Source organism: Ceratosolen solmsi, unplaced genomic scaffold (assembly GCF_000503995.2).
Source record: "Ceratosolen solmsi marchali unplaced genomic scaffold, CerSol_1.0 scaffold48, whole genome shotgun sequence".
In the NCBI taxonomy this organism is placed as follows: Eukaryota; Metazoa; Arthropoda; class Insecta; order Hymenoptera; family Agaonidae; genus Ceratosolen; species Ceratosolen solmsi.
The window spans coordinates 693,465-720,302 of NW_011948440.1; the positions used below are offsets into that span (position 1 = coordinate 693,465).

Sequence of the window (26,838 nt, forward strand, 5' to 3'; positions counted from 1 at the left end):
TAATATGTATGTTTAATTATTTCAAATACATTTATATTAATTTGCAACTCTAATTACTCTTACGTAAAGTAGATTGCATTGCTTTCAATTTTGTAACAATATGGTATATATAATATTTATAAAGGAGCAAACTAACTATCAATGTTTCCTTTATAGAAGCAATTAAATTTTTATAAAGTGTAAAAAATGATAATTATAACATTTAATATACAGATATGTCCAGTTCGTGTATCATCGATGCCTACTCGGACACTTCCAGACATCGAAATATTAAATGCAGCCAAACAATTCTTGAATAGTAACAGAGAGGAACCGTTTTTCTTAGCTGTTGGTTTTCAAAAGCCTCACATTCCTTTGAAATACCCAAAACGATATATGCGTAATTACACATTTTTCTCACTTCGATAAAGATACATTTTTTATTAATAAAAAATCATGTAAATCAAGTTCAAAAGCAAAAGCTAATCTGATTTAAAAAAAAAAGAATGAAAAAAAAAAGATTGTCATGGATGAAACAATGACATATCTATCAATTTATTAAAAGATAAAAGATATATTTATTAATGGAAATTTTAAGATGATAAGTTGAAATGAGTTTTTTCCATTGAAATTCACGATAAGTGGAGAGAATTTAAATAAAAATATTTTAAAGCTTTATTGATTAATTGTGTTTTTAATTTTGTCAGCAAGTAAATATAAATTACAATTACCTTTTTTATTAAAAAATGTTTTACCTATAGTAATTTAACAATGAAAATAAATTGACAAAAATATCGATGAAGTCGTTTTAAAAGTGAAAATTTAATAATGAATGTTGATAAATTTTTACGAATTAAATAATTTTGTAATGTACATAATTTCAAGTATGGTACCTAATTTATGTTATTATTGTATTTTTACAGGATTCCATTCGTTAAGAAAATTTGTTTTACCAGATAAGTATGAATGGCCTATCAATGTAAGTCATGTGGCGTATAATTCTTGGATGGATCTTCGTCGGCGAAACGATGTAAAAAAGTTAAAATTGCGATGCCCTTGGCAAAAGATACCAAGTATTTATCCATTTTATAAATATATAATATAAATAATACTTTATTTATATTCTAGTATGTAATTCGAATATGTATACTCGTATTAGCGAATTAAACTTTAATTATTATAAGGCAATCCTTATGATAATGATGTATTTAATTATATTTTCAGAGAAGTATGCGAGAAAGATAATCCGAGCGTATTATTCGGCGGTGACGTACATCGACGATCTGATCGGACAACTGATGAACGAATTGGAAATGTTGAAAATTCGCAAAAATACAGTGATAATTTTGACATCCGATCATGGTAAATGTTAATTAATCTAAGGAAGTAACGATGCATTCAAATTCCTTATAAGAATAAATTAAGTTCGCGTTTAGTTCAGTGAATTCCTTAATTAAAGGCAAATTAATTTTCATTTCTTTTTTTCTTTTTCTTTTTTTTTCGTCCCCCTTCAAATGGGAATATTCCTTCGTAAGATTTACCTTAAAGATCGATTGTACGAATGGTAATTATTGTTTATATTTGCTTAGGATGGTCCCTCGGTGAGCATGCCGAATGGGCCAAGTACAGCAACTTTGAAGTAGCGTTGCGGGTTCCGTTAATAATTTCCATTCCAAATCTGACATTCAAATCATACGACACCCGGAACTTATGTTTGGTGAGCAAAGCCATTCGTAGTCAGAATTGCCGGACAAAAGCATCGGTCGACGAGTGCTGCGATGATTGTAAAATGATTGCTAATCCGGTTGAGCTTCTGGATGTTTTCCCAACCATAGCCGAGCTTGCGGGTTTCCCAGTACGTAGCTGTCCTCGAAAGAAATCCGATTCTATACCGAATCTTTGTACCGAAGGCTCATCTTTAATCCCTTTGATCGAAGGATTGTTGCGGTGCCAGGTACATACACTTTTATCAAAGCAGGTCCATTATATTCATTGCTTTTCCGTTTATTTTCCACGAAATTCTTTTTAACGAATAATTAATCATTATTATTAAAAATTTGCAGATATTTTTTTTTTTTTTTTTTTTTTTTTTTTTAATGTAAATTGAACCTGACTAATGAAGTTATTTTGCATTTAATTTATAATCGAGTTAGAAGATGGATTGTCAAAATTCCTAACAAGTTCATTTAATTCCATATAAACGTATAAAGTACTTTTTTTTTTTTTAACGTTTCGTCGGACTGTTCGTTCAATTATGTAATTAAATTACTGCTCGAGTCAACGCTTTTAATAAGCAAAGCAGAATTTCTGATAGTAGGAGCCAAGTGTCTACTTACTGTATTTCGTGTGCCGTCAACATTTCAAACATATTTTCCCGTTCTTTTCCAATTAGGCATTACAAACACGAGGACAATTTATTTCCCTACGTGAGCCCTTTCGCTCTATGACTCGACAAATACAAATCTATACATACTCATGCATGTATACCGCTGCTTTTATCATAGTGTAGTCACTCTTACAGTCCTCATCGTGGAAAAACGCGGCCCTTAGCCAATATCCAAGGTCGACGACACATCCGACGTGCACGGCGAGTGATGACGAGCCTCGTCTTCGAGACATTACCATAATGGGTTATACTTTGCGTACTATTCGGTATAGATACACTGCGTGGGTAGGTTTTTCAGCGATATCCAAACGACCTGACTGGCAAGAAATACTGGCGGAAGAACTGTACGATCATTCCGTTGATGCCGATGAGAATTTCAATATTGCTAATTTGGATGCTTCTCATCGAGTTAAAAGTGATTTAAAAAACTTGTTGATTTTTCAATTGAACAATGAGTGATTTAAGTTACGCACCATCGATATTTGTAATAGTATGTTATTTATTAATTGTAGATTATAATTGTAAGCTACGAGCTAATTTTTAAATATATTAAATATTGTTAACTATAATTGTTCGATTGTATTATGATTAGACATTCGATTATAATAATTTGGACTGCTCTTTTGTTATGTTTTCATTGATATTTTCTTATCGTATGGAAATGTAGTATGATTTTTGTATCCCATTATGAAAGACTGTTTATACGTCAATAACAATAAATTAATTGACAAAGTTTAGTATTTAGTATTGAATCGTTGAATCAGACTTATTTCTTCCATTTCTTCCATTCTTAAGAAATAAAATAGAAAATTGTTATTTAAAATTCCTCTTTGGCTTGGAAAAAAGTAATGAAAAAAAGAACATAGAATTATATATTTTCAAATAAAACGTTCATTAATTACTATAAAATTAGGTAGATGATTGATGAATTTAAGCGGCATATTATTTTCAAACATATTTCACGATTTATTAAAATTTATCAGTATATTGTATGTATAATTATTTTTCATCTCTTTTACAATGTCTATTAATGATATAATTTAAGAATTGATTTTGTCCATAAAATCAATTGAATTACATATTATCTATTTCTACACTTTGCAAGTTAATATTTTGAAGTTGTACGTACGGTATTACATATGTATAAGATATGTTTTCAAAATTAAATTTTCCTTTCATCTGTTTCATTTTTAGGATAAATTTTTCAACTTCATGAATCTATATTTATATCGAAACAACTTACTAACCATAAACCATCATTTATTTTATTTAATTTAAAACATAAATCTATGTTAATGTTGTTTATCGTAAAATTTAATAACAATTTAATCAATACTGTTAATAATTCTTATTTTACGTAGTGTTCATTTAGGATATCAAGCAATTTGGCTCAATCGATACATTCCGAATATACTGCAGACAATTGTTTTAATGGCTTTCGTTTACTACAATTGAATACAAAATTTATATTTTCTCAATAATAACAATTTACGTAAGGATACACAAAATTTATTTTATATAAATTATCATTCATAATACACATAATTCTTACCATTTATGATTCGTACAAAGTATACATATTAATATTTTATATTTGCACATGACTAGTAATTGCATATTGTAAAAAAAATAATAATAAAGTTTATTGACATTGAACAGAAAAATATATTTAAATGAAATTTAAAAAAAAAAATTCTTTATCATTGTGTCTGTCGACTTCTGTTTTTTAATTTTATAATTATGAATTATTTTATTATAAAATTTCTTTTAAACTCATAATGTTTACAATACATGTAATAAAAAAATTGTTGAACAGTTTTCATTTTCTTCCAAGAATAACTTATAATAATATATTATCGTGTTATTTTGATTTAAAAAAAATATACTCTAATTTTTCAATGTATAGTTTCGTCCCATTTATGTGTACGTTGTTTCTATTAGGTTTATTTCATAAATATGCTGCTATTTTCAGATTTTTACTATTTCTTAAATATGCGCAAAATCTGTTTAGATTAATTTTTTACTCTAATATTGTTTTGGTTATGTAAATTTATAAATAAATTCAGTAAAAATCATTCGTGTCAACATTCTAATGGATATAGAAGTTGAGTGAGTATTCCAACAGAAAGGCAGAGTAATAAATTAAAGATATTCTTAAAAAAAAAAACATAGGAGTAAAGAAATGATGTTTATTAAATTGTTGCTTCATTCCTTTTACAGACTTTTAAATATAAGGTTTTTTTTTGAAGTTTAACCTTTAACTGATAATTTATATTTGAATTATACATAGTACAATTTAAAAGTAGGAGGGCCATGTATTTATATGCACACGCGCGCACATACACACATACGTACATACATACAACATATATATATATATGTGTATATATATGTATATATATATATATATATATATATATATATATATATATATATATATATATATATATATTGTGTGTGCATGCATGTATGTATAAACATATGCATATATACATGATTAGACGTACGTATGCAATTGTTTAAAAAATGAAAAACATCTAATTATTCAAGCTAAAAATACATATAATTTTATGATTAACCAGGATGTTCCTTCATTATATAGATGTTACGACCAGAATCCAATCTTATTACATTAAAATAAAGATTTAAAAACAATTACTATTATGAGTTCGAAATATCACTGTCTATATACATCAAATGTAATACTGACTGCAATAAAATTTCTTAAAAACTTTCCCTTTAATATTAAATAATATTTCAAATTTTCTGAAAATCCAATTTTTTCCTTTCTTTTAATTCTTTTAGAACATAGTCAGTACAAGACATCTTTCGATTGGAAACCATCTACATCTAATTTACATCCTGTTTATTACTAACTCGACAATTTATAAATTTAGCAAAACACAATTTATTCTACCTCTACTTACATAATTTAATTACTATTTACAATAATGAAATTATTTATTTTAATAGGAATAAAAAAATTAATGCTAATATTTTCCCTTTACATTCATTCTTTTTGTATATTCTTAGCATTAGAAACAGATTCGATATTAGGTGGTGTTACTTGCTGATTAGTAAGTATCTGCAATAATATGAAAATTCAATAAAAATTTGATAAAACGGAAATTCATAAAGTTAAATTAAGTACCTCTACTTCATCGTTATTAGTCGCTGTTTGCCTCTGAGGCTGCTGAGATTGTTGTAAGTGCATCGGTGGTTGCATGGGTGGTTGCATCTGTGATTGCATCGGTGCTTGCATCGGTGCTTGCATCGGTGATTGCATTGGCGGTTGCATCGATCTCATATTTGGCATTGGGTTATTCATTGTCATATGTTTGGGCGGTCTTCCTCTACCAGAATAAACTGGCATATGGTTAACACCCGGATAATTCATTTGTGGCTGGTTCAGCATATTCATTAATTGACTTTGCGGATTGTACTGTTGCTGTTGGTTCACTTGAGGCTAATGAAACAATCACAATACCATAATAATAATAATAATAATAATAATAATAATAATAATAATAATAATAATAATAATAAATTATAGACGTTGAATTTGTTTTATTAAAGCAGTACCATTGTAGAAGCACCGAATAAATTTGAGGCTGGCATTCCTTGCATAGCTCCATAAGGATTTAAAGTTTGATTAACGGCTTGTTGATCGACGTAACGATACATGTCATACACAGCTTGTCGTGCCACAGTCTCAAGATGCTCAGGTGGTAAATTCGGATACTAGATGCATAAATAATATATAAATCACTCGTGATTACAAAATGATATGAAATTTATAAGAATATGTAATTTGTATGAAACATACATCTTTTTGAATCAACAGCTTAATGTTCTCTAATTCGGGGAATGAATTCATATTCATCATCATTTGATTGAATCCAAGATTATTACCCATATTGATCATTTGACGCTTTCCTTGTTTCTCTTCTTCGTATTCGAGCCAAGCCTGCTTCCGTTCCTCTTCGTCCAACTCTTCTTCTTGCTACGATTTAAAACCATTCGTGAAAAACGGTAATATGTATCATGAAGCATTAGTATGGAGATCGATGCGTTACCTTATTCTCGAGTAAAGAGTCATGCTCGTGATAATTGTAGACGGCCTCTTTGTAGTTTAAGAATATCTCGGCCAATAATCGATCTTTCGGCAAGCTCAATGTTGCAGATTTGCCTTCATAGGATTCAAATTGATAAAGTTCTGCCAAATCATTATTACTATAATGGCGTTCGATCTGTTGTTCATCAACAACCCGACAGGCCAGCGACAATTTCGTTACTTGACGATTATAAATTTTTTCCTCCATCGTTCCAGCAGCCAGAAAACGATAAACGTAGCATGGTTTCTTCTGGCCAAATCTGTCACAGACAAGTCATACGTCAGGGACAATTGTAAAGGATGGGAAGTAATTTTTGAATTTTACGAGAAAAGAGAAGGAGGGTTTTGTCGCTTTTACCTGTATATTCTAAATATACTTTGTACATCGTGTGATGGGTTCCAACTCGCATCGAAAATTATGACTCTGTTGGCAGCAGTTAAATTTATACCTAATCCACCAGCTCTGGTAGATATTAAAAAAAGTCTGGCTCGTGTGTTACTAGGATTGTTGAAAATCTTACACCAAGCACTACGATTTTCAGCAGATGTTGAACCATCTAATCTAAAGTAATCTAAGCCCAGAGCCCAATTACCCGAATGCTTATCTAAATATTCGGCTTGGACGCCATTTTGAGTTTCTTGATCAATTAAGTTTAAAAATTGTTCTATGAGCGTCAAGGAATACAGCGATTGAGAGAATACAAGCCTACGAAAGAAGATATATACATCTTAGGTGATTAATATTATAAAGAAAATTTATCCCTACTATTTATATCAATTAAAATTAAATTATACATTGTAAAGCGATTAATGGCTTTAATTTAATTAACAGTCGTAATCTTTTTAAATATGGCATTGATGTTAAAGTAAATTAATTTATAGGCAAAATTCAATTAAAAATAATTATCGAAAGACTTAAATAAATCTAATAAAGATAAGGGCTGTATCAACGTACACTTTATCACCGATCTGTTCACTTTCCTTCAAAATACCAAATAGAAGAACAAGTTTAGTAGAAATGCGCAAATCTTCAAAATGCTCTTTTTCAACGAATTTCGACCACCATGCTGATTCTTCAGCAGTTTCTTGAATAGGAACTACTTCGTCTAATTCTTCCGCTAATTAGTTAACATAAATTAATTTTATTAATTAAACAAAGTTGTTAATTGCAATTGTAATGTGTACACATAAACGCATGTATATTTTGAAACTAAATGATAATTAATAAATCAGACATATATCTTATAAAGCATTATTACAATCAGTTATGCAAACAATGATATAAAAAAAATTTTTTTTTTTTTTATTATACAGTGTAAAAGTTAATATTTTATGCAAAATTTTCTAAATACAGTGCATATGTTTTTTTATTTACTAATAATACTAATAATTTCAATCGATGATCTATTTTTCAATCACTTTTCTCATCAATTTGGAGTACATAGTATATGAAGAAAATATGTGCTAACCTTTTATATTCATTCTGGCACTGCGAGTTAGTTTAATAGGCTTTTCGGTGTCAGAATGGATACTTTGAATATCACTGTTACTTCCACTACCAGAACTGAGACTGGGACTACTATCCGACTCACTTTCATCGTCTATAAAATCTTTTAAGGAACCTTCGGAATCACTGGCTTCGAAACGCTTCTTTTCATTAGCTCTCTCAACCTTTTCAGCATTCAAACGCAATACGTAAGGATGAGTCCAAATGCGCTGTAGCTCTTGAAAATCGGCAAATAACGATCCATTACGTTGGCCATAACGTCTGTATGAAAACGAAAACACAATTTAGTTTTAATTTACTAAAACAGAAAATTTAGTATTCATTAATTTATAGTAAATTTTTTTAATTAACATAATTTTAGAAAACATATCGCATTCTTCTTCAGGTCGTTTAGGTTTTGTCAATATCGTTAAGGACTCGTAGATTCATAAAAATACCACTTAAGACGTTTTAATAATATTCAATGTCACATTCATTAATAATACAAAATCGAAATCGAACCCTCGTTAATTTTATTGAATATTTATTGAATATTTATCGAATATTTATTGAAAACATGTGAAAACATGTTGAAATGTGCTAATTTTAATATAATTCTAATGAAATCCGAGGCACTAAAAATATCAGATAATAAAAAATAAAACATGTATTATATACCTTGCAAAATTATCTAAATAATGTTGATACATCTTGATTTGCACTCCGGTTAAACGTACAAAAATGACGTATTCTTGTTTCGGCGGCAAAAACGGTGTAAGAACAGAATAATCAAATCGCTGAACACTTCCCTCCAGCATTTTATGCAATACATGTGCTCTTTTCTTCATTAATTTAACATCATAGGGCGTCGAATCATCAAACTGACCATTTGTAATAGGATTGACAAATCTGTTCAAAAACTCCTTTTTCGAACCAAGTAAATTAGGCTTGACGAATTGGACCATGCAATGATCTGTAAAATTTATAAAAATATTACAAACGTTTTCCTTAACGAGCTATGGAAAAAATAATGTAAAAGTGAATGAATGGTAGGCGTGACTTCTTTATTTCGTGAGAACATTATTTTAAAATTTTAAAAACGGCCACCACCAGGTATTGTCATTTCTATTAAATTATCTTAATACGCAATCGATCATCTTACATTCTTTCAGATTATTTTGAAGAGGTGTTCCCGTCAAAACAATTCTTCGCAATGTTTTTACGAGTTTCATTGCCTTACTAAGAGCCGAGTCTTCATTTTTTAGCAAGTGACCCTCGTCACAAACTACAAGATCGGCTCCAGGATCGACCAGTGATTTCATAATAGACTCTTGCATAGCCTTTCTCATTTTCTTTCCAGTACTAGTTAAATTACGAAACATTTCGTAGCCAATAATTAAAACGCCCCCCGTCTTTTGCCAACTTTGTAATTGATACTTTCTTTCAATGTTCTTCTTCATCCTAAAATTAATATAAACATTTAACATTAAAACATATGCCGATAGTGTCTGAATTTGATATTATTATTATTATTATTATTATTAAGCTTACTTAGTCAATTCATAAATTTCTATTTCATCGCCATTTTTTACATGCTTCAGCCATATTTTAAATTCATTAACCCAATTTAATACTGTACTTAAAGGACAAACAACCATTACAGTTCTAACTTTTGTTTCTGTGTGGCTCAACAAAGTGTGGGACAACGTGACAACTTGAAAAGTTTTACCCAGTCCCATACAATGAGCTATAATGCATCCGGATCCATCTGATTTTTCTATTTGCTTTAAGGATTCAAAGCAAGCATCCCACATGAATTTAATACCTTTAGCTTGATGGGGTTTCAAACGCTTCACGAGTTCTTTGTCTACAATGACGAGTTCTTTCTTCGTCTCTTCGTCAAAATCTAATACCAACTTGTCAACTTTAGCTTCACCCGCCAGTCTTGCATCGTACATCTCATTAAACTGAAACAGTTATTTATTACACATTAAGGAAATAAAATTTACTAAAAAGTGAACTAACTAATATTTAATTTATCTTTACTAAAAGAAGAAAAAAAGAAAAAAAAGAAAAAAAATAGAAAAGAAATCTATAATGCATAATTGTTGACTAGTTAATAGTTTACTTTATATCTCGATTTCAAATGTATAGGTGTTTAATAATGAAATCAATTGTTTTTAATTGGGGAAATAGCTTTTAAGATGATGAAATAAATGTGCGAAATATTTGCTCAAATAAACTCTCTTTTATATTTATTTTACTTACCAGTCTTTGTCGTTCAGCAATACGTTTTAAGCGTTCTTCTTCATCCTGTGCAGCCTTTTTTGTATCGTCTGCAACGTGCTTATCTTTTAAAACTTTACGAATATTTTTTCTACCTTTCCCAGGTGAGTCCTGGTCATCACTTTCGCTGTCGGTTGCCACTTTCTTTATTCGTTTTCTCTTTGACTTTTGTCTGATTAAATATACAAACAATTTTAAGTAAATAATTAATAATTAAAATCCTTTAAAACTCACTTTTTTTCACTAGATGATGTATCTGACTCCGATGATTTTTCACGTTTACGATCTTTTTTTTTCTTTGTGTCCTCCTCGTTTTTTTCTTCATCACATTCAATTTCCGAATCATTTGATTCCACATCGCTTGAATAATTTTTTGTATCTGAATCAGAATCGAAAACTCTTAATTTTCGTGACTTCTTTTTTTTAACGGGGGTTATGGTAGCGTCCTTTTTATTTTTAGTTTCTTCTTCGTTACTGTAACATTACTTGCATTGATTATCAAACACTTTTAATTAGCATGATAGACATTTCGTAAGCCAAACTTACCTTCTATCATTTTCTTTATTAATATTTTTTATCTTATTATTTACTTCAGTTTCAACGCGTTGCTCGTCCCCTGATTCACTATCCGTTAACTGAAAGTATAATAACTCATCATTTTTCCACGCAGCTTTTGTTTCATCCTTATCTTTATGTTCATCCGATTCTTCAATTGTAGAATCGTCATTGCTTATACATTTTGCTTTTGAATTAGCTTTTGTATTATTTTTATTTTCTTGTTCTATGTCCGTAGCCTCCATCATACTATCCTCTGGGAAAATATTTTTAGCATAAAATAAATTATAATGTTTATAATTGATTATAAATTTCAAATACACGGGCAAAAATTAATTTCGTCAAATTCCTATTATAGAACTAATGTTTATGAAAAATTTGATATAAATATTGCACGATCAATGTAAAATACCGTATATAATTTTCAATTAAATTGGCAATTAATATTAATTGAATTACGTATTTGGTACAACTATAGATACCGCTAATTCTGTTTGCTTTATTATTACTATTTCTTCGAAAAACATGAACTTTATTATAAAACCCTTACCGTTACTCGATTCGGAATGACTCTGAAGTAGAGCCTCTCTTGCTTTATTTTCAACATCCTTACATATTTCTTCTTCGATGTTCTCGTCGTCTATGATTTTGTCGTTGTCATTTGATTTATCCGAATTTTCAACATTAAAATCAGTTTCATTGTCTTCATCCATGAAATCCACAACTGGATTCTTCTCGCTATTATATTTCTGCTTTGCCTTAGCATTAATTACGCTGTCATCCGATAATAATGAATTGTTGGAGGTAGAAGTTCTTTTAGATTTCTTCTTCGATTCAAGGCCATCTAAATTGGTTATACTGAAAAGGGTTTTCAAATGTCTTTAAAATAAAATAATTAATTTACTGGTTTTTATATAATTAATTTATTAACGTTATTGAATAATAAATTAGTTTTACAATTATGCAGTTACTTTTTTAATATTTTTATCTTAAGATTATAATCAATTGAATCGTTTAACAATAATATATTATCTAGATACATCGTACTTATAATGTGTATTATGTAGTGAATCTATAATGTGTATCACAGTAAATAAAAATTCGATTTAACTTTGTGTATTAGTTGAAAAATTATGAAAAGTAAAGTACAAAATCGTCAAACAAATTAGTGAGGGAAATCAACAGATTGACTAACAATTTTAACAATTAAATTTACATATAACATCACCAAGCGTTTAATATAAAAAAAAAAAAAATATTCATATATATATATATATATATATATATATCTGTATATAAAAAAACCAGTTTTTTTTTTGAATTTTTTATTATTATTTTTTTTATTATTTTTTTTTTTTTTATTTAATGTCGTAGTTAGTCTGGATACCTGTGAAACTTTTTGTTCGCAACATAATTCTTGGATTTTTCCAAGGCGCTTGAGTAATTATCAAGGACATTTTGCGACAATCGTTCCAGCGTAACTCGACATTCCATTTTGAGTTTCTTGTCGGCTTTGTAGTGTCGGTTTTTCTGCACGTTGAAGGCTTGCCGTCGGCGATATCTCGGCGGCAAGTCGTCATCGTTTTCCTGACGCGAATTCTTCTTTCGGATGCATGCCCCCGCGGAGTCCGATGAGCTATCGGAAGAAATTGAATTTTGTTTTTTAGTTTGCATTAGTAGCTTTTTTTTTGTTCGCAAGTTATTATTTGTTTTTGGTAGTGACAATTCTTCATCATCTTCGCTAAGCTTTTTAATCGTGGCACTGCGAATATTGAACGGGGTATTATGCGAAGACACGTCATGTCCATTTTCTTCGCTATCCGTCCCATCGGAATCTTTATCTTGAAGCAAACTTTTTAATGCTCTACATTCTAGATCGTCGATATAAACTTGTTCAGATAATGACGGATTCTCTTCGTGTTCGGAGTTACTAGTCTCTATCGGATTATCAACGCATGAAGCTTTATCTTGACTACAAGTTAATATCTTCTTGAGCGATAATTTCGAGGACAAAAGTTTAGATTTAACTGGGGTATCGGCTACCTCCGAGATACTGCTATCGAATAAGTCTTGGTTATCGGAAAAGGAAGAGGAGAGAACACTACATGGTTTCGTTGACTCTGACAAATCTTTCGTTGAGCCTTTATACTTACCAGCATCGCAATTTCTCCCTCTGTCTTTTACACCTTTATCCTTACCTCCATCCATCGCCGATTCATCAATTTTTTCATCAACATGGTCTGATAAATGATCTACGAGATCATTTTCGCTCAACTGCTGAGGCAAATCTATCTTTTTACTAATTTGTTTTTTATGTTGCGGGCTTGAATTTAATGAATTTGACGAATCATTGCTTAATGAATTTGACGAATCATTGCTTAATGTATTTGACTTATTAATATCTTTTACATTCGTCGCCTCATTGTTGTTCTGACAATTTGACTGATTGCTTAATCTAAAATCCGATGGCGAAGAATTATTACTCTCGTTGATATTGTAATTTTTTTCATGCACATTCTTATTCCCATCGGTCTCCTCGGATTCACTTAATTTATTTTTTTCTTTACAAGATCTTGCAGACCCATTTTCGCTTTTCGAATCGTCGGAATTTTGCCGTTGCACACTCCTATCCCTGTCGCTCTCACTACTAGACTTAGCCCTACATCCCTTTACTACCTTATCCTTTTCACTCGATGTGTTATCACTGCAATTATCGAGCCACGACTTATAAATGTCGACAAAATTGTTTCTATTTTTTTTAAGCTTCTCGTACGTTAAATCATAAATTCTTAATATTTTATGCGCGATAAATTTCGAGTCCCTAGCAACATTAATTTTTTTATTGATAAGATAATTACTGTGATATTCTAAATCGTTCTTCAATTCTTCTGTCATTTTTTTTATTTTTTCCAATTCTTCGATTATGTCATGCTTCAATAATATCTCTTGTTTCTTTTCGACCAATACGCTTTCGTCGTCGGAACGAGTGGGAGTAGCTACGATGGAATAATCATCCATAAAATGTTCGTTAAATTGTAATTTCGATTTCATTATTGTTTTTAATTTACATTTTTTGCGTTCGATGCTGGAATTAGCATCAGAATGGTGTTGATTACTTTTCGCTTTGCTGTCTAAATTTTTGCTATCTGTACTAGGATTGGCATTTGTCGTTTCTTTTTCCATAACTATGCTCTTTTCGTTAGGAGCGGGTTGTTTCGAATCATTATCATTTAAATTTGTAATTACAGTTTTGTGATCAACTTTAGCTTTTGACATTCGGGCTTTCTTTCTATTGACATTATGTGAATCTGATATTGAATCATCAGAATCTAAAACGCATTTTCTCGAAGATTTGCTTATGGAATGGGGCAGAGACGATACTAATCTTCTCCTTTTAACTGTTTTCCGATCCATATCACTACTACTGTCTTCGGTGTCAGACTTATTTGACAATATTTTTGATTTTAAATCTTTTTTTTTCTTTTTACGTCTCAAGTGCGATAATTTTTTAAGTCTCGAGATTAAATTATCGCTATCATCACTAGTATCGTCAGGATTACATTCATCCCAGTTTTTTCCTTTAGTCCTTCTGAAACAAAGTATCAATGTCCAAGATACTTTACTCGTTAAAAAGTAGCACTCTGTAGTAATGTCTTTATTGCAATCATGCATATTTTCTACTCGCTCTTCAAAAGCACAACACTTTCTTGTTTCAATAACTTTTCACACCTTCACATGTGTCTTATAAACCCACCGCTCTTGATGAAGAAGAAAGTTCAAGTTCAAATGATTTTTCTAAATTTTATCTTGATAAAGTATTTACAAAATCACAAAAAAACTCGATCCAATTCATTTATCTCTTGATGAATTAAAGAAAATTAATAGTAGCTGGGTTTCATTTAATCTGACGACTAATTTTATAAGTTAAGTATTTAAAAAAAGAATTAGAAAACAAAGATTGTTTATAAGCTACACAAATATTCAAAAAGCGGAAGATAATATGCATGAAAATGCACTAGGGATAAGAAAAAGAATAAAAAAAAAAAATATTTGCCAAATACTAAATGCTATATGGAAAACTTATAATAAAATACAGAGAAGCATGTAATAAAAATATTATAAAATAATATGGTAAATATTTTAATAATAGTTAATGATTATTTTTTTACATTTATGCAAAGAATTTTATAAAATTTGACGAAGCAAGTTTTTTTATTTATCTCTTTCTGATAATATATATATATATATATATATATATATATATATATATATATATATATATATATATATATATATCAAAATGTGAGTAATAAACTATGTACGTAAGAAAAGGTTTGAAAAGAAAAAATATATATGTTTTCGACGCATACACGCTCATGACTTCATGGGTTTGAGCATATATTTCTTCTTAAATGCATGCTCATGTACGCGCGCCCTTATTCGCACGCGCGCACGCAATGCCGATCCATCCACGCATGAATGTGCGCATATACGTCGCAATGCGAGTACGTTTGAATAGGTATATATACATTTTCTTACGCACACGCGTGCATGCACATATGCATATATATATACCGCGCATGTATGCATGGCCGCATCCGTGCATATATATATATATATATATATATATAGGTATGGAGTATGCATAAGTACATGCATTCAAACATATGCATGTGCGTATGTGTATTAGTGTGACTATATATACACACGCGCAACCACACGCACGCACATATGCATATGCACGTTCAATGTAAAATAAAATATGTTTTACCCTTGTTTCGCAGCCATAATGATCGGATTGAACTATCAACTTTAATGTGTGTCTTTGACGGAGTTCAAACTGAAATGGATTAAACTAAATTTAAACATAAGTTATTTTATTAAAAACTTTAAGTTTTGTCAATTTGAAAGTTTTACCTTATACAGTCTGAGATGTCCGAGATGTCTTGTAAAACAATAGTATCTCTAACGCAATAGCTCGTCATATATAATATGATGGAGCTGACAAATTGCATTCGCATTTTTACAAAACAAAGAACATGTCTAAAATGAAAAAGAAATTCTCAAAAATTCTGACATTCATGGAACGAAGGGAGGGAAGCGTAATTTGAACAAAATTCATGTAAGCATGCGCGAATGGGTATCGACAAAAAACTAATACAAACTTTGTATTACAGCTATCCCAGGAAGAGACATTCTATGCGTAGGTAATTGTGCACGAGCTTGAAGTGTGTATTCTTCTCGATCACTGCAAGTCTGGAAAATAAAAATTCAATAAATTATTCAACGTTGCTGATTCCAAATAATCCTGGATTTAAAACTTAGTGCCAAAGGGTCATAATCACCGGACACCAATATTACGTTAACCAAAAGTATCAGAGAATCGTAAACAATGCAAAAACAAAAGATTTCAAATCAAAACAAATAATTTCGTGGATATTAATAATAGATAAGGCGTCGATGATTATCGACGGTGCGAAATTGGATGAAAAATGAGAAAACAAGTACTCGGGACGAGGCTCCGCTCCGGATATTCACCGAGCTCGCTGTACCGCCTATCCATGAGCTGAACTTGGGGAAGACGGGGGAAGCCTCGGTGCCTCAGGCCACAGTGTACGATAACCAAAAATGCGAATTTTTTTTTTGCGAACCCGTAAGTCGCGAGACCTATCGCTCCTTCTCTCGCATGCGCGCGCGCGCCGCCGCAGCCACCGCCGCCGCCGTCCCCCTCCACGCCCAAAAACCCACCGCTCCTCCTGCCCCTCTCGTATAAGCTATTCGCCCCTCCACCCGCTCACCCGCCTCTAATCGGCCCCCGTTTGCCCAAACAGAGACGGACGTATTGCCCAACAGCGCACGCACGTTTTATTCTTTATTCTGGCGGCAAGAGTAGCTTACGCGTATACCTCAATGCACCGCTAATACCTACGGCCAGGCCTCCCTGTCTCCCTCGGTCTCCTCGTCCGCTCGGAATCCCTCGCTTGCCCAGGCCACCGTCGGTGTCCTCAAGACTGCCCGAGGATGCGATCTTACGAGCCGACGCCGACGCGAAATCCACCCTCGGTGATCACTTAATGCCAAAATGCCAACGCGAACTAGATAAAGACGGACGATCGGTCCTCTGCCCGTGCTCGCGAGCGGCCTCGACACCGTTCGCCCGACAGAGACGGAGAGAGCCGCGCACGGGGATTGGGATATCGCTGCGCGGTGCAAGCCAATGTGCCGATTCGCTCACGGTCCCGGCGCATGCGCCCTTGCTCTACTCGCGAACCAACGCCAGCACACCTCTTACACCTACGCATCCATGCTCGTCGTCGACGCGCAGCCGGGGTTGCCACCGACACAGCCTAGACTGTAGTAGGCGACTGCTAAAGAAAGCGAGCGAGCAAGAGAGAATGAGAGAGAGAGAGTGAGTGAGTGAGTGAGAGAAAGCGCGTGGGTGAGGAACTTGGATTCGCAGGACGAAGTGGCTGGCCGCGGGAATTTTAATTCGCGGCGAGGGAGTTGCGCCCCACGAGCCACGTGACGACGGTCCCCTTGGCCATGATCGACCATGACGACGACGCCCGCCCCTCCCCCTTCGCCGGCCATGCATGCACGACAACACAGAGCCCCGCGAGTACAGTCGAGGCCCTTTTGCGGGGGCGCCAGGTCGCCAATAGCTCGCGGCGCCGTTGCGCGCAGAATCTCGATTGAACCACTAGGCGCGCGCGATCGTTCACGACCTGGAGTGAAAAATTCGTAGGGGGCGCTTTAGTAGCGAGAAAATTAGTGTTGGAAGGATGAGGCGGTTCGATAATCGCGTGGTATCTTTATCCGGCTTAGAGCCAACTTCGCTCGACGGCTACGGCGACTGGAGGAAAAGGTGAAGCGACCGGACGATAATATGAGAGGTCCGGGGGGCCGTCGAAGAGGCCAAAATTAAAAATTACCTCCTTCGGCGCGGCAACGCTTCCCACGCCCCCGCCTCCACGAACCTTTTAATTCTTTTCAAATTGACAGCGCCGCGCGTGGCGAGGTTGCAAAGCAGCGACCGGTACCTAAGCTTAGAGAGTACGCGGCGGTCAGGTCGAGCCCTCGACTACAATGAATACATTTGTGTGGCTAGGGCCAATGGCGTTTTAGGAGCCGATTGATGGGTTGGCCATGGGGGGGGGGGGGGGGGGGGAGGAGCCGAAAGGGGGAGGCGCGGTGATCTGCAATGCCCAGCGAGAGGGAGTGCGGAAAGCCTTGTGCGATCGGTCTACGTCGTTGGCCTGCCCGGACTGCTAACAAAGAGCCTTGGGATTATCGGCCATTGGGCCATGGGCCATTTTGACATGGGGATGGCGCGGAGGGGTCGTCCCGAGCGGTAGTGGATCGAACGCTCCCTTGGCTGCTGTAGTCAAGCCCATCGTATCCGCTTGTAATTGTATGTGCAAATGGATTCGTAATGCTGATGTAGATTGGCTGGGCGACGTTGTCGGTGGTCGGGGCACGTTGATGATAAAGCATCTTTCGATCGAATGCTGTCGCACTTGGGAAAAGGGCTATACCCATCTGGAAGAGGATGTACTATGTTCTTTATGGCGGAGAAGCGTTGGTCGAATGATTTGATTTGGAGCGATAAAATAGTGGTTTGATTAAGGAAATGTGTACTTTATGTAGAGGTTTAATAAATAGGGGCGATGAGGATGAGGAATGGTGTGTGTATGAGGTGGGTATACGATGATGGCCGAGCGAAATGACATGATTACGAGCTTTTATTATTTTATCAATTAAATGCAAGCTTCGATTGTAATTAATTAGAAGACGTATGGCCATGTTTTCGGGCCACGCGCTTATCTTATTTGCAGTTTTCCTTAGTTATGAATTTTATTGGGAATTCATAATGCCTTGGTGCGTTTGTTTTGCTGCTTCTTAACCAAAAATATACAAAAGTCCCTCGATGACATAAGTTTTTTCCATGGCTGATGGCTGGGAAAGAATTGAGAGAATAAATGGTGAAAATTTTAAGGATGCTGGTGATAGTAATGGGAGCATCGAACTTGGAAGCTGTCGCATTGGATGGTCGCTGCCTCTTATTTGTATTATTTTACAACAATGGCCAGCCAGTCAGGCTATGCACCTTTGATTAATTGGCTTTGACATTTTAAATTATTATGCGACTATTCATTTTGTTTGTTCAATTCTTTACATCGCATTGTTTATAAGAGATGTACAACTATAGCCCTATTATTAATTTACCATTCATGAATTTATAATTACAGAATAGAAATATTTTTTAAAGCTTAAGATTAAAAATAAACATATATATTTATATATTTGAGACGCGACACTAAAGAATAGATAACAGTTAATAATTGTACATTGGATGAGCAAGATATAGCTTTTTCTTTTTTGCAGCAATGTTGTTTTCTTCATTTTATTGATTTCATCGATAAAACAGATTTTCTTGTGCTGTCTAAATTTTTTTTTTTTGAAGATATTTTCATAAATTATAAGCTTCATGAAGTAATTGTGTATTATTGAGAATCTTGAACATACGAATGTGGCAAACGTGTTTATCAAAAACAGTTTCTTTTGAGGGAGAATAGTCCTTCTCCATATCCCTACAAAGTGCAAATGACGAGTTTACACAGATTCAAATGCAAGAGGCAAAGCTCTCCGTACTTCCTTTATCCCCTGCTATTCGCGCCACACACATTCACAGCGAAATTCCGTACCAACTATGAACCCTGTCTGTTTGAATTATTTTCGTGATATCGCAAGGTTATTGAGCGACGAGACCACACGGTACACATTACACATACTAATGATAACAGATAACAACAGTCCTTCGTTAAAATCTAGGCAATGAACTATCTAACTTTTTCAAATCTGTAGTTCATTTCCTTTTAAATTGTCGTTATAACTATTACAGACCTTTCATTATCTTCTTTGCTTGTTTGTAACTAAAAAAAAATTAATTATCAATATGGATTGAAATTTCTGAATAATCAATTTTCATCAATTTTAAATATACAAAAAAATGCGCGATACTTCTTCAATACAAATATTATTTAGCAAAACTGTAAAAAAACAAAGATATGATATGCCGATACAATGGACTCGTACATTACATGAAACTTATAAGATCAGAGAAGAAAGATGAAAAACAAAATAAAGTGAAGGCTTCGTAATGAACAATAATGATATTTTAAAAATTTGAGTGTTTGATGGAAAGAGTATTGAGGATCAATAGAATTCTAATTATCGTATAGTTTTTACGTTTTATTATTTTATTTATTATTGTTAATCGTTACTTTTACGGATGATTTACAAAAACATCGGTAAAATGTACTTTCACATAAATTACCAACTATCGGTCTTGAAAAGTTTCGGGACTGCCATTTTGAATGTGTGCGTCTCAATTTTGGATAGCCTCGTGCTTTATGCCGTTGGCAATTTTACGTTTATTGGCATTCTGGCGATATTTAATAGTCATTTTATAAATTAAAATTTGCATTTAGCGACATGTAAATCTCGCATTTCATCGAAAATCTTAAAAATACTATGGCGATAACGAAACAATGTGAAATTTTCGAATAATTTTTGTTGATCATAAATATACTTTAAATTCTAATGCCAAATCAATTTGTTGTTACCAATCTTCAATTCATTTATTTTTCAATTTTGCACGCTTATACAAGCTACGTGAATAATCTCAATCAAATAAATGAAAATTTTATACAATTTTTTAATATTCAATATAATATAATAATCAATAATTAGTATGATTATATTATTTTAATCGAGTGAAATATTCTTCTTAGAATTTAGATATGAAGGTAAATGTTTCAATGATACAGTTTACAAGACTTTGTAGTCAGAAAAAAAAAAACAAAAAAATAATGTAGAAAATACTTACCGTTAATCAAAGTACGTACCACTAACCAAATACATAATTCATATTATTTATTGAAATTTTTACGGTACTGCTGGTGATTTTATGGTGATTAGAATCCATTAATGTTTTAATATATTTTTAACGTTGCCATTCTACAACTCAATTTGTACAATCATATAATCGAAAGTTAAAATAAAACTTTTAGACAATAAGAATTAAACAAAAACAAAAATCAATTAAATCTTCTTAAATTATAAAACTATGGAACTATTATTTTTATAAAAAGTTTAAATACTTCATTTATAAAAATAATTATTTAGTTAGTCAAAAAAAAAAGTAATGTAAAATATAAAATTACAATGTTTGTTTTATAAATAGATAAATCTTTGTTTATAAATTCGTACACAATTCTATTTTCATCAAAATACATTACAAAATTATTACATTTTATTCAAAAGTTCTTTACAAAATTGCTTACACTTTGAATATAAGAACTACCTTAATTAAACTAAGATTTTTTAAATAATAATAAATCACTTTAACTACTATGTATCTGCTCAAAAAAGGAAAAAATGAGATAAAATATCTTAGTTTAGCTTTAAATATTTATTTATCAAATTATTATTTACCTAAATTAATGAAGCATTAAGCGACACATAAGGTTTATTTCTTATTATTAGAAAAATATGATTAACGCATGATTAGAGTTCTTTCACTTGTTTGGCTGTTATTAGGTAAAATAATATTCACGTTAGGATTAGCCTCTTCCACGACCAGTTTGAGGTCCACTTGTCTGATTCTGTTGATTGAGCCAAGGAGCGGAACCCGTGCCTCTACCTCTTTGATTTTGTCCTCTACCTCTACCTCTCGCTGTAAATTGTTAAATTTAAAATTAAAACATTGACGACTTTCCCTATAATAATCAATTGGCTTTGCACAATACCTTGAGCACGCAAGATGGCAGATTTTCCTCTGCCCGCTGTCCCAGAACCTTTCCCACCAGGTCTTTTGAACATTGGAGCATTTTTCAACATATCTGGCAATATAAGAAAGCCAATTTTCGATCCACGAATATAGACATTTTCCAATTGTGCTACACGTCCATCTCTATACGTAACTGTGATATTTTGCATTTGACAGTTCATATTATCTTCCGCCTCGATAAGTTTACCACGATATACCTCGCCAGTGTTTGTTTCACAGGTTATGATGTGACCCTCTGCTTCATGCAACACCTTTATTGGCACGCCAATCGACATCTTGACTATTCAAAGGCCGAATTAACAAACGAAATCCGTACTATCGTTCACAATTCAATCGACTTAACTGAGCTTTCAAATAATAATTATTATTTAAGACTTGAGCGACGCGCGCGACTGTTATATTATTCTCACACCTTTCGTCAATGCTTAGTTTACAGTTCGGCACAAGCGGTGCGATTTTTTCGATTCTGCGCAGTGACAACTTGAAATTATTTCGTCCCTTCTTTCTTCGAATTTCTTCGGAAGAGATGGAGAACTTTCAAATGGCCAACCATACGGCCACCAATCCCCATCAAGTTCTATACGCGCATAATCCGAGAAGCTGCCCGCACCATTTGTACTTGCTACCTGCGTAGTGGCATGCGATGCCGGTGACGCACATTAAGCTAGCTTATTTCTATGAAGTCTGCATTTATTTTGTGGGCGTATGTAGCTTAGTTTATCGCTTTAGCCTATGTTACGAATTATCGTTTGCTAGATGATGCGGATGGTCAATAGGAAAATGTGCCGGATAATATTGCCGATGGAACGTAACGTAGTGCTTGGACATTAAGTCCCTTATCGTTTATTCGATTGTGGCAATTAAGATGCACGAGAATAAACGACATGCTCGGATGTTAAAATTATATTTATTTATTTTCAAAGCAAAGCCAATGTCTATGAAACACATTGACGAACGTACACTTTAACAACGGTAGATTCGGATCCGACCCTTTCGGAAAGATCATTAGGCTTCAATTAACGGCATAAAGTAACATTCTCTTTGTTTCGATCAATTTCATATTCATACAACAAACTGCTGGATATTCATGGTCTTACAGTGGCCGAAACGAAAAAGATCCGAAAAAGAAAAAATGCAATTGCATTTTGTAGATGAATGTGCAGTCAGTCGGCATCCGATTGTGTGTCGTGGTAAGTCAGTCGTTTTTTTTTTGTTTTTTTTTTTCTTGTTTTTTCTAAAAAAAAGGACGATCGAGAGAGCATGTTCGTTTCTTGTATCGGCATAACCGATAAGAAGGGTACAATAACCTTTGTCGCAATCCTACTACCAGCTTGCAATCACATTGTAAACTATTACAAATTTTATTAAGCAAAAAAGAACAAGTATCAATTGTGCTTTCCTTCGATTTTCGTAGATCGCATACTCGTTTGTAATCCAACATAATGAGGGGGATGAAGGAGGGAGAGACATAAACGAGAACTATCGATCGAACTGTTGAACGACAGTCGATGCCTAACTTATTAAGTTATTGATTCGAAGCTGCAAAAGCTTCTTTCTCCGTTAAATGTTCGATACTCCATTCTAAACAATAAACCATTTACTTATCTTACCTAAATGAAATATTTAGAATGCTCGATTAAGAGATCGTGGAGTTTGCTTTAACAATGCCGATGCAATCCTCATTCTACGATTAAAATAAATCATATAATCGGTAAATGTATCATTTACCATCTTTTGGCTTACGAATTTTTACAAACGTTTCTTAATCCAATCATCCCCTACGATAGCAGCAACGTACCCCTAACGTATTCCAAACTACAAATTCTTTCATCAATTGCAGCGAATATCTAGCAAACACAGGCGCATAGTCAGACGCCCCCACATGCTAATCCATAACAAGTGCCCGTATTTTTTTGTCTTTAATCCTTGCCCGTAATTTATTTTCATCATCGATATTTTCGATCGTGCCGCGAGTAAATCGCAACCTTATACATTATACGGAGCTTGCAAGCTAATTGGTTGCCGTGAGTAGTACGTCGTCTACGTTGCTATATTCGTTTGGTGGAGTGTGATTGCATTGGTTTGTGATTTGCAGCAGAATTTTGCAATGCTACCCACCCGGAGACCCGGTACTATAAATTTTGTAATATTGCTATTATCCTTTATGTAGGAAGACACAGTAGTAGAAGCACGGACAAGTGTCATAGGCACATTATACTGTTACAAGAGCATGCGATCATTACATTGGCGTTACATTTGCATTAACAGATGTGCACACAGGGGTGACCAATCGGCTTTAAATACCCAATACGCATGCGTTACGAATGAATTGAAGAGATTGTCGTGCGAGAGAGGAGTGGGGAGTATAGCATAGCGTGTAAGAGACTTTTGGTTCTGTTGCTTGGAGTTTCTTTCCTGCTTAGGAGTTCGGGGGCTGCTGATTGTTCGCTGCGATGGCGTGAGTAAAAAATAAATTTATATCCATTTATTGCTATGTAATCTTGACCCACAATGTTATTGTTATAATAAATTTTAGTCATTTTCAATTCAACGCATATAATTATGCCATTATTTTTCATCTGGATGATTGAGGCGAGATTTTATATGTAATGGTCTTGCACGAGTGTGCACATCGCGTTAGGTTTTGTGTGTATTTTATATTTAGTTCTTCTTTACGTAAAATTTACAATTATTTAATTCTTATCTCTCTCTCTCTCTCTCTATATATATATATATATATATATATATATATATATATGATTTTTGTTTGTATTTCATTTCTTTTAAAAGTTTCACAATTCAAATGAGCCATGTGCTTATTAGAAGCTTAAGCGTGGTCTTGTAAATTATCCATTCATCTTTAACTTAATATCGTAGTTTAATTATTACATTCGATAGAAGTTATTTTTAAGATTTTTTTTTTTTTTTATATAATGATTATTTTACGTGCACATGTTACAGGTCGAAGGTTTCGCGTGATACGTTATACGAGTGCGTCAATGCCGCCATAACAGGTGCACAAGAAAAGAAGAGGAAATTTTTGGAAACCGTGGAGCTGCAAATTGGTTTAAAAAATTATGATCCTCAGAAAGATAAACGTTTTTCGGGCACCGTCAAGTATGTTCCTACCTGTATCAGAGTGTTCTTTTTAGTAACTGCTTTTTTTTTTTTCACATAAAATTTATATTATAAAATCCAACTTGAAGAGAAAAAAACAAAAAAGATTACTCTGTATATCAGGGAGCTAAGCTAGTCTTAGCGGACCTGCACCCAGGGTCTTAAATAAATTGGGGAGGTAATGTTACCGAACTTTAAAATTTCAGAGTCACAGCGGAATGTGATTCTTCGGGTAAGTTGTAGGCGGACATTGATAGCATTGGTCAGAAAAGAGTTTTCAAGACATTGTTGAGATTTCATATAGATATAATTCAATTCTTATATTTTACAATTTACAATTGCATTCCTTTCGATTGTATGTGCCTTACCGTATAAAGCATGTTAATTATTACTATAAAATATTAAAATTATAATGACACAAACGACGATACTTTCAATGGTAATCTTTTTTTAATTTAATATAACTTTGCTTCCGTGAGAAGTGTAATATGGATAAGAAAGATTTCACCGACTTTATTGGGATATATTATTGTTAAAGTAATTTACTACCACTAGATAGTATAAATATTACAAATTACTTCATAAGTTGGTTTAATGATGGTGTATAATGCATGTATTAACAGATTTATCAATGTTGAAAGAATCTATAACTGATTATTACTGCTCTTGTTAATGTAATAAAAAACATTTTATTAAATCTGAATTGAATGTAGCTGTGTTACTTTTTTAGGCTAAAGAATATTCCTCGTCCAAAAATGCAAGTTTGCGTTCTTGGTGATCAGCAGCATTGTGATGAAGCTAAGGCTAATAACATTCCCTACATGGATGCTGAAGCTTTAAAAAAATTGAACAAGAACAAAAAACTAGTGAAAAAATTAGGTTGGTCTTTCACGTTGTTTTAATATTTTTTAGTTGCTAATAATTTGTGATTTACTATCGATCCTTCCTAAAAGCACCTGCGTTTTATATTTAAATTGTTACGAAGGTTGTCAATGGAAGGAAATTAAATTCTTCACTAGGTGTGGACAATGCGATAATCACATTGAACCTCAATCCGTGTTGAGACAAAAATAATAATAATAAGTGACATTATTAAGTAATCTGATACAATTTTTAATTTCGAGTTGTCTTCCTAATTTATATTTTATTTTACAGCTAAGAAATACGATGCTTTTTTGGCTAGCGAGTCTTTAATTAAACAAATCCCTAGACTCTTGGGTCCTGGCTTAAACAAAGCTGGTAAATTTCCTGGTCTACTTTCTCATCAGGAATCCATGGTGGGAAAAATTGACGAAGTTAAGGCAACTATTAAATTCCAAATGAAGAAGGTACATATTTTAGCATTTTAAAGTTTAAAATTTTAAATTATTATCAAAATTAGACAGATAGATCTGTTAACATTTTTTTCTTTTTTTTATTATTACAGGTTTTGTGTCTTTCTGTAGCTGTAGGTCATGTGGAAATGACTCCAGATGAATTAGTTCAGAATGTACATCTGTCGATAAACTTTCTTGTATCTTTGTTGAAAAAACATTGGCAAAATGTTCGTTCGTTACACATTAAATCGTCGATGGGACTGCCTCAAAGGCTGTACTAAAGAGCATATGCTACAGATGTTTTTTTTGTACTGTGCACAATAAAACATTGACGTTTGCTTTAAAAGACTGACATTTTACTTATCAGCGCTTCCTTTTTTGTTTATAAAATGTATTTTCATATTGTTTTTTATTAAAACTTAATGAATATATATATATATATATATATATATATATATATATATATGTTAGATATTTGATTGTAATATTTAATTTAAGATTTAAGTAAACTTGTAAAAAAATATGAGTGACCACACAAATATATATATTTATTATATATCTAGTCGTCTGTACCTATTAATTTAATGAAATTTTTTTTCATTTGTAAATCATTAATTGCATCGTATTCAATTTCCATTTCAGTTCCAAAAAATTCGTGATTAAAACTTCAGTGCATTCTGATATGACAATTATAAAATATCCATTTTTTTATTTAAAAAAAAAAAAAACAATTGCTTTATAATTTTT

General features: G+C 32.8%; 4 protein-coding genes across 8 annotated transcripts in view; 2 read left to right on the plus strand and 2 right to left on the minus strand.

Moving 5' to 3' along the window:
- Ids (iduronate 2-sulfatase) overlaps positions 1-2,844 on the plus strand; it is a 13,191-nt gene extending 10,347 nt beyond the window's left edge. For all 5 annotated transcript variants that reach the window (XM_011503778.1, XM_011503781.1, XM_011503780.1 and 2 more), the window contains 5 exons: positions 214-379; positions 903-1,052; positions 1,204-1,341; positions 1,569-1,933; positions 2,501-2,844. In XM_011503778.1, the coding sequence (XP_011502080.1) occupies positions 214-379; positions 903-1,052; positions 1,204-1,341; positions 1,569-1,933; positions 2,501-2,824 (1,143 nt within the window). In that variant the 3' untranslated portion in view covers positions 2,825-2,844. The remainder of the gene's footprint in view (positions 1-213; positions 380-902; positions 1,053-1,203; positions 1,342-1,568; positions 1,934-2,500) is intronic.
- A 2,037-nt stretch (positions 2,845-4,881) lies between these two features.
- LOC105365578 (transcriptional regulator ATRX homolog) lies at positions 4,882-17,158 on the minus strand. Its single transcript, XM_011503784.1, has 20 exons — positions 16,736-17,158; positions 15,972-16,062; positions 15,724-15,849; positions 15,578-15,646; positions 12,194-14,395; positions 11,357-11,664; positions 10,798-11,062; positions 10,486-10,725; positions 10,234-10,423; positions 9,517-9,932; positions 9,128-9,426; positions 8,644-8,938; positions 7,949-8,247; positions 7,435-7,597; positions 6,838-7,185; positions 6,442-6,739; positions 6,192-6,368; positions 5,948-6,106; positions 5,517-5,831; positions 4,882-5,450 (listed from the first exon to the last, which is right to left on the minus strand). Exons 4-20 carry the CDS (start codon positions 15,592-15,594, stop codon positions 5,376-5,378), a joined length of 6,066 nt encoding a protein of 2,021 aa, XP_011502086.1. The 5' UTR covers positions 15,595-15,646; positions 15,724-15,849; positions 15,972-16,062; positions 16,736-17,158; the 3' UTR covers positions 4,882-5,375.
- Positions 17,159-21,261: 4,103 nt separating this feature from the next.
- On the minus strand, positions 21,262-22,132 carry SmD3 (small ribonucleoprotein particle protein SmD3). Its single transcript, XM_011503785.1, has 2 exons — positions 21,618-22,132; positions 21,262-21,544 (listed from the first exon to the last, which is right to left on the minus strand). The coding sequence occupies exons 1-2, from the start codon at positions 21,931-21,933 to the stop codon at positions 21,432-21,434; spliced, it is 429 nt and encodes a 142-aa protein (XP_011502087.1). The 5' UTR covers positions 21,934-22,132; the 3' UTR covers positions 21,262-21,431.
- A 1,888-nt stretch (positions 22,133-24,020) lies between these two features.
- Positions 24,021-26,437, plus strand: RpL10Ab (ribosomal protein L10Ab). Its single transcript, XM_011503786.1, has 5 exons — positions 24,021-24,116; positions 24,620-24,775; positions 25,506-25,654; positions 25,931-26,103; positions 26,202-26,437. Exons 1-5 carry the CDS (start codon positions 24,112-24,114, stop codon positions 26,370-26,372), a joined length of 654 nt encoding a protein of 217 aa, XP_011502088.1. The 5' UTR covers positions 24,021-24,111; the 3' UTR covers positions 26,373-26,437.
- The last annotated feature ends 401 nt before the right edge of the window (positions 26,438-26,838 follow it).

Excerpts from the sequence above, each read along its gene's own strand:
- SmD3 (XM_011503785.1), bottom strand. The coding sequence starts at position 21,933 with ATGTCGATTGGCGTGCCAATAAAGGTGTTGCATGAAGCAGAGGGTCAC. Across the intron at positions 21,545-21,617 it reads TGCCATCTTGCGTGCTCAAG|CGAGAGGTAGAGGTAGAGGA; the intron begins GTATTGTGCAAA and ends AACAATTTACAG.
- RpL10Ab (XM_011503786.1), top strand. Across the intron at positions 25,655-25,930 it reads AAAACTAGTGAAAAAATTAG|CTAAGAAATACGATGCTTTT; the intron begins GTTGGTCTTTCA and ends TTTATTTTACAG. Across the intron at positions 26,104-26,201 it reads TTAAATTCCAAATGAAGAAG|GTTTTGTGTCTTTCTGTAGC; the intron begins GTACATATTTTA and ends TTATTATTACAG.
- LOC105365578 (XM_011503784.1), bottom strand. Across the intron at positions 9,933-10,233 it reads TTGCTGAACGACAAAGACTG|TTTAATGAGATGTACGATGC; the intron begins GTAAGTAAAATA and ends TAACTGTTTCAG. Across the intron at positions 7,598-7,948 it reads TGCCAGAATGAATATAAAAG|CGGAAGAATTAGACGAAGTA; the intron begins GTTAGCACATAT and ends TTAACTAATTAG.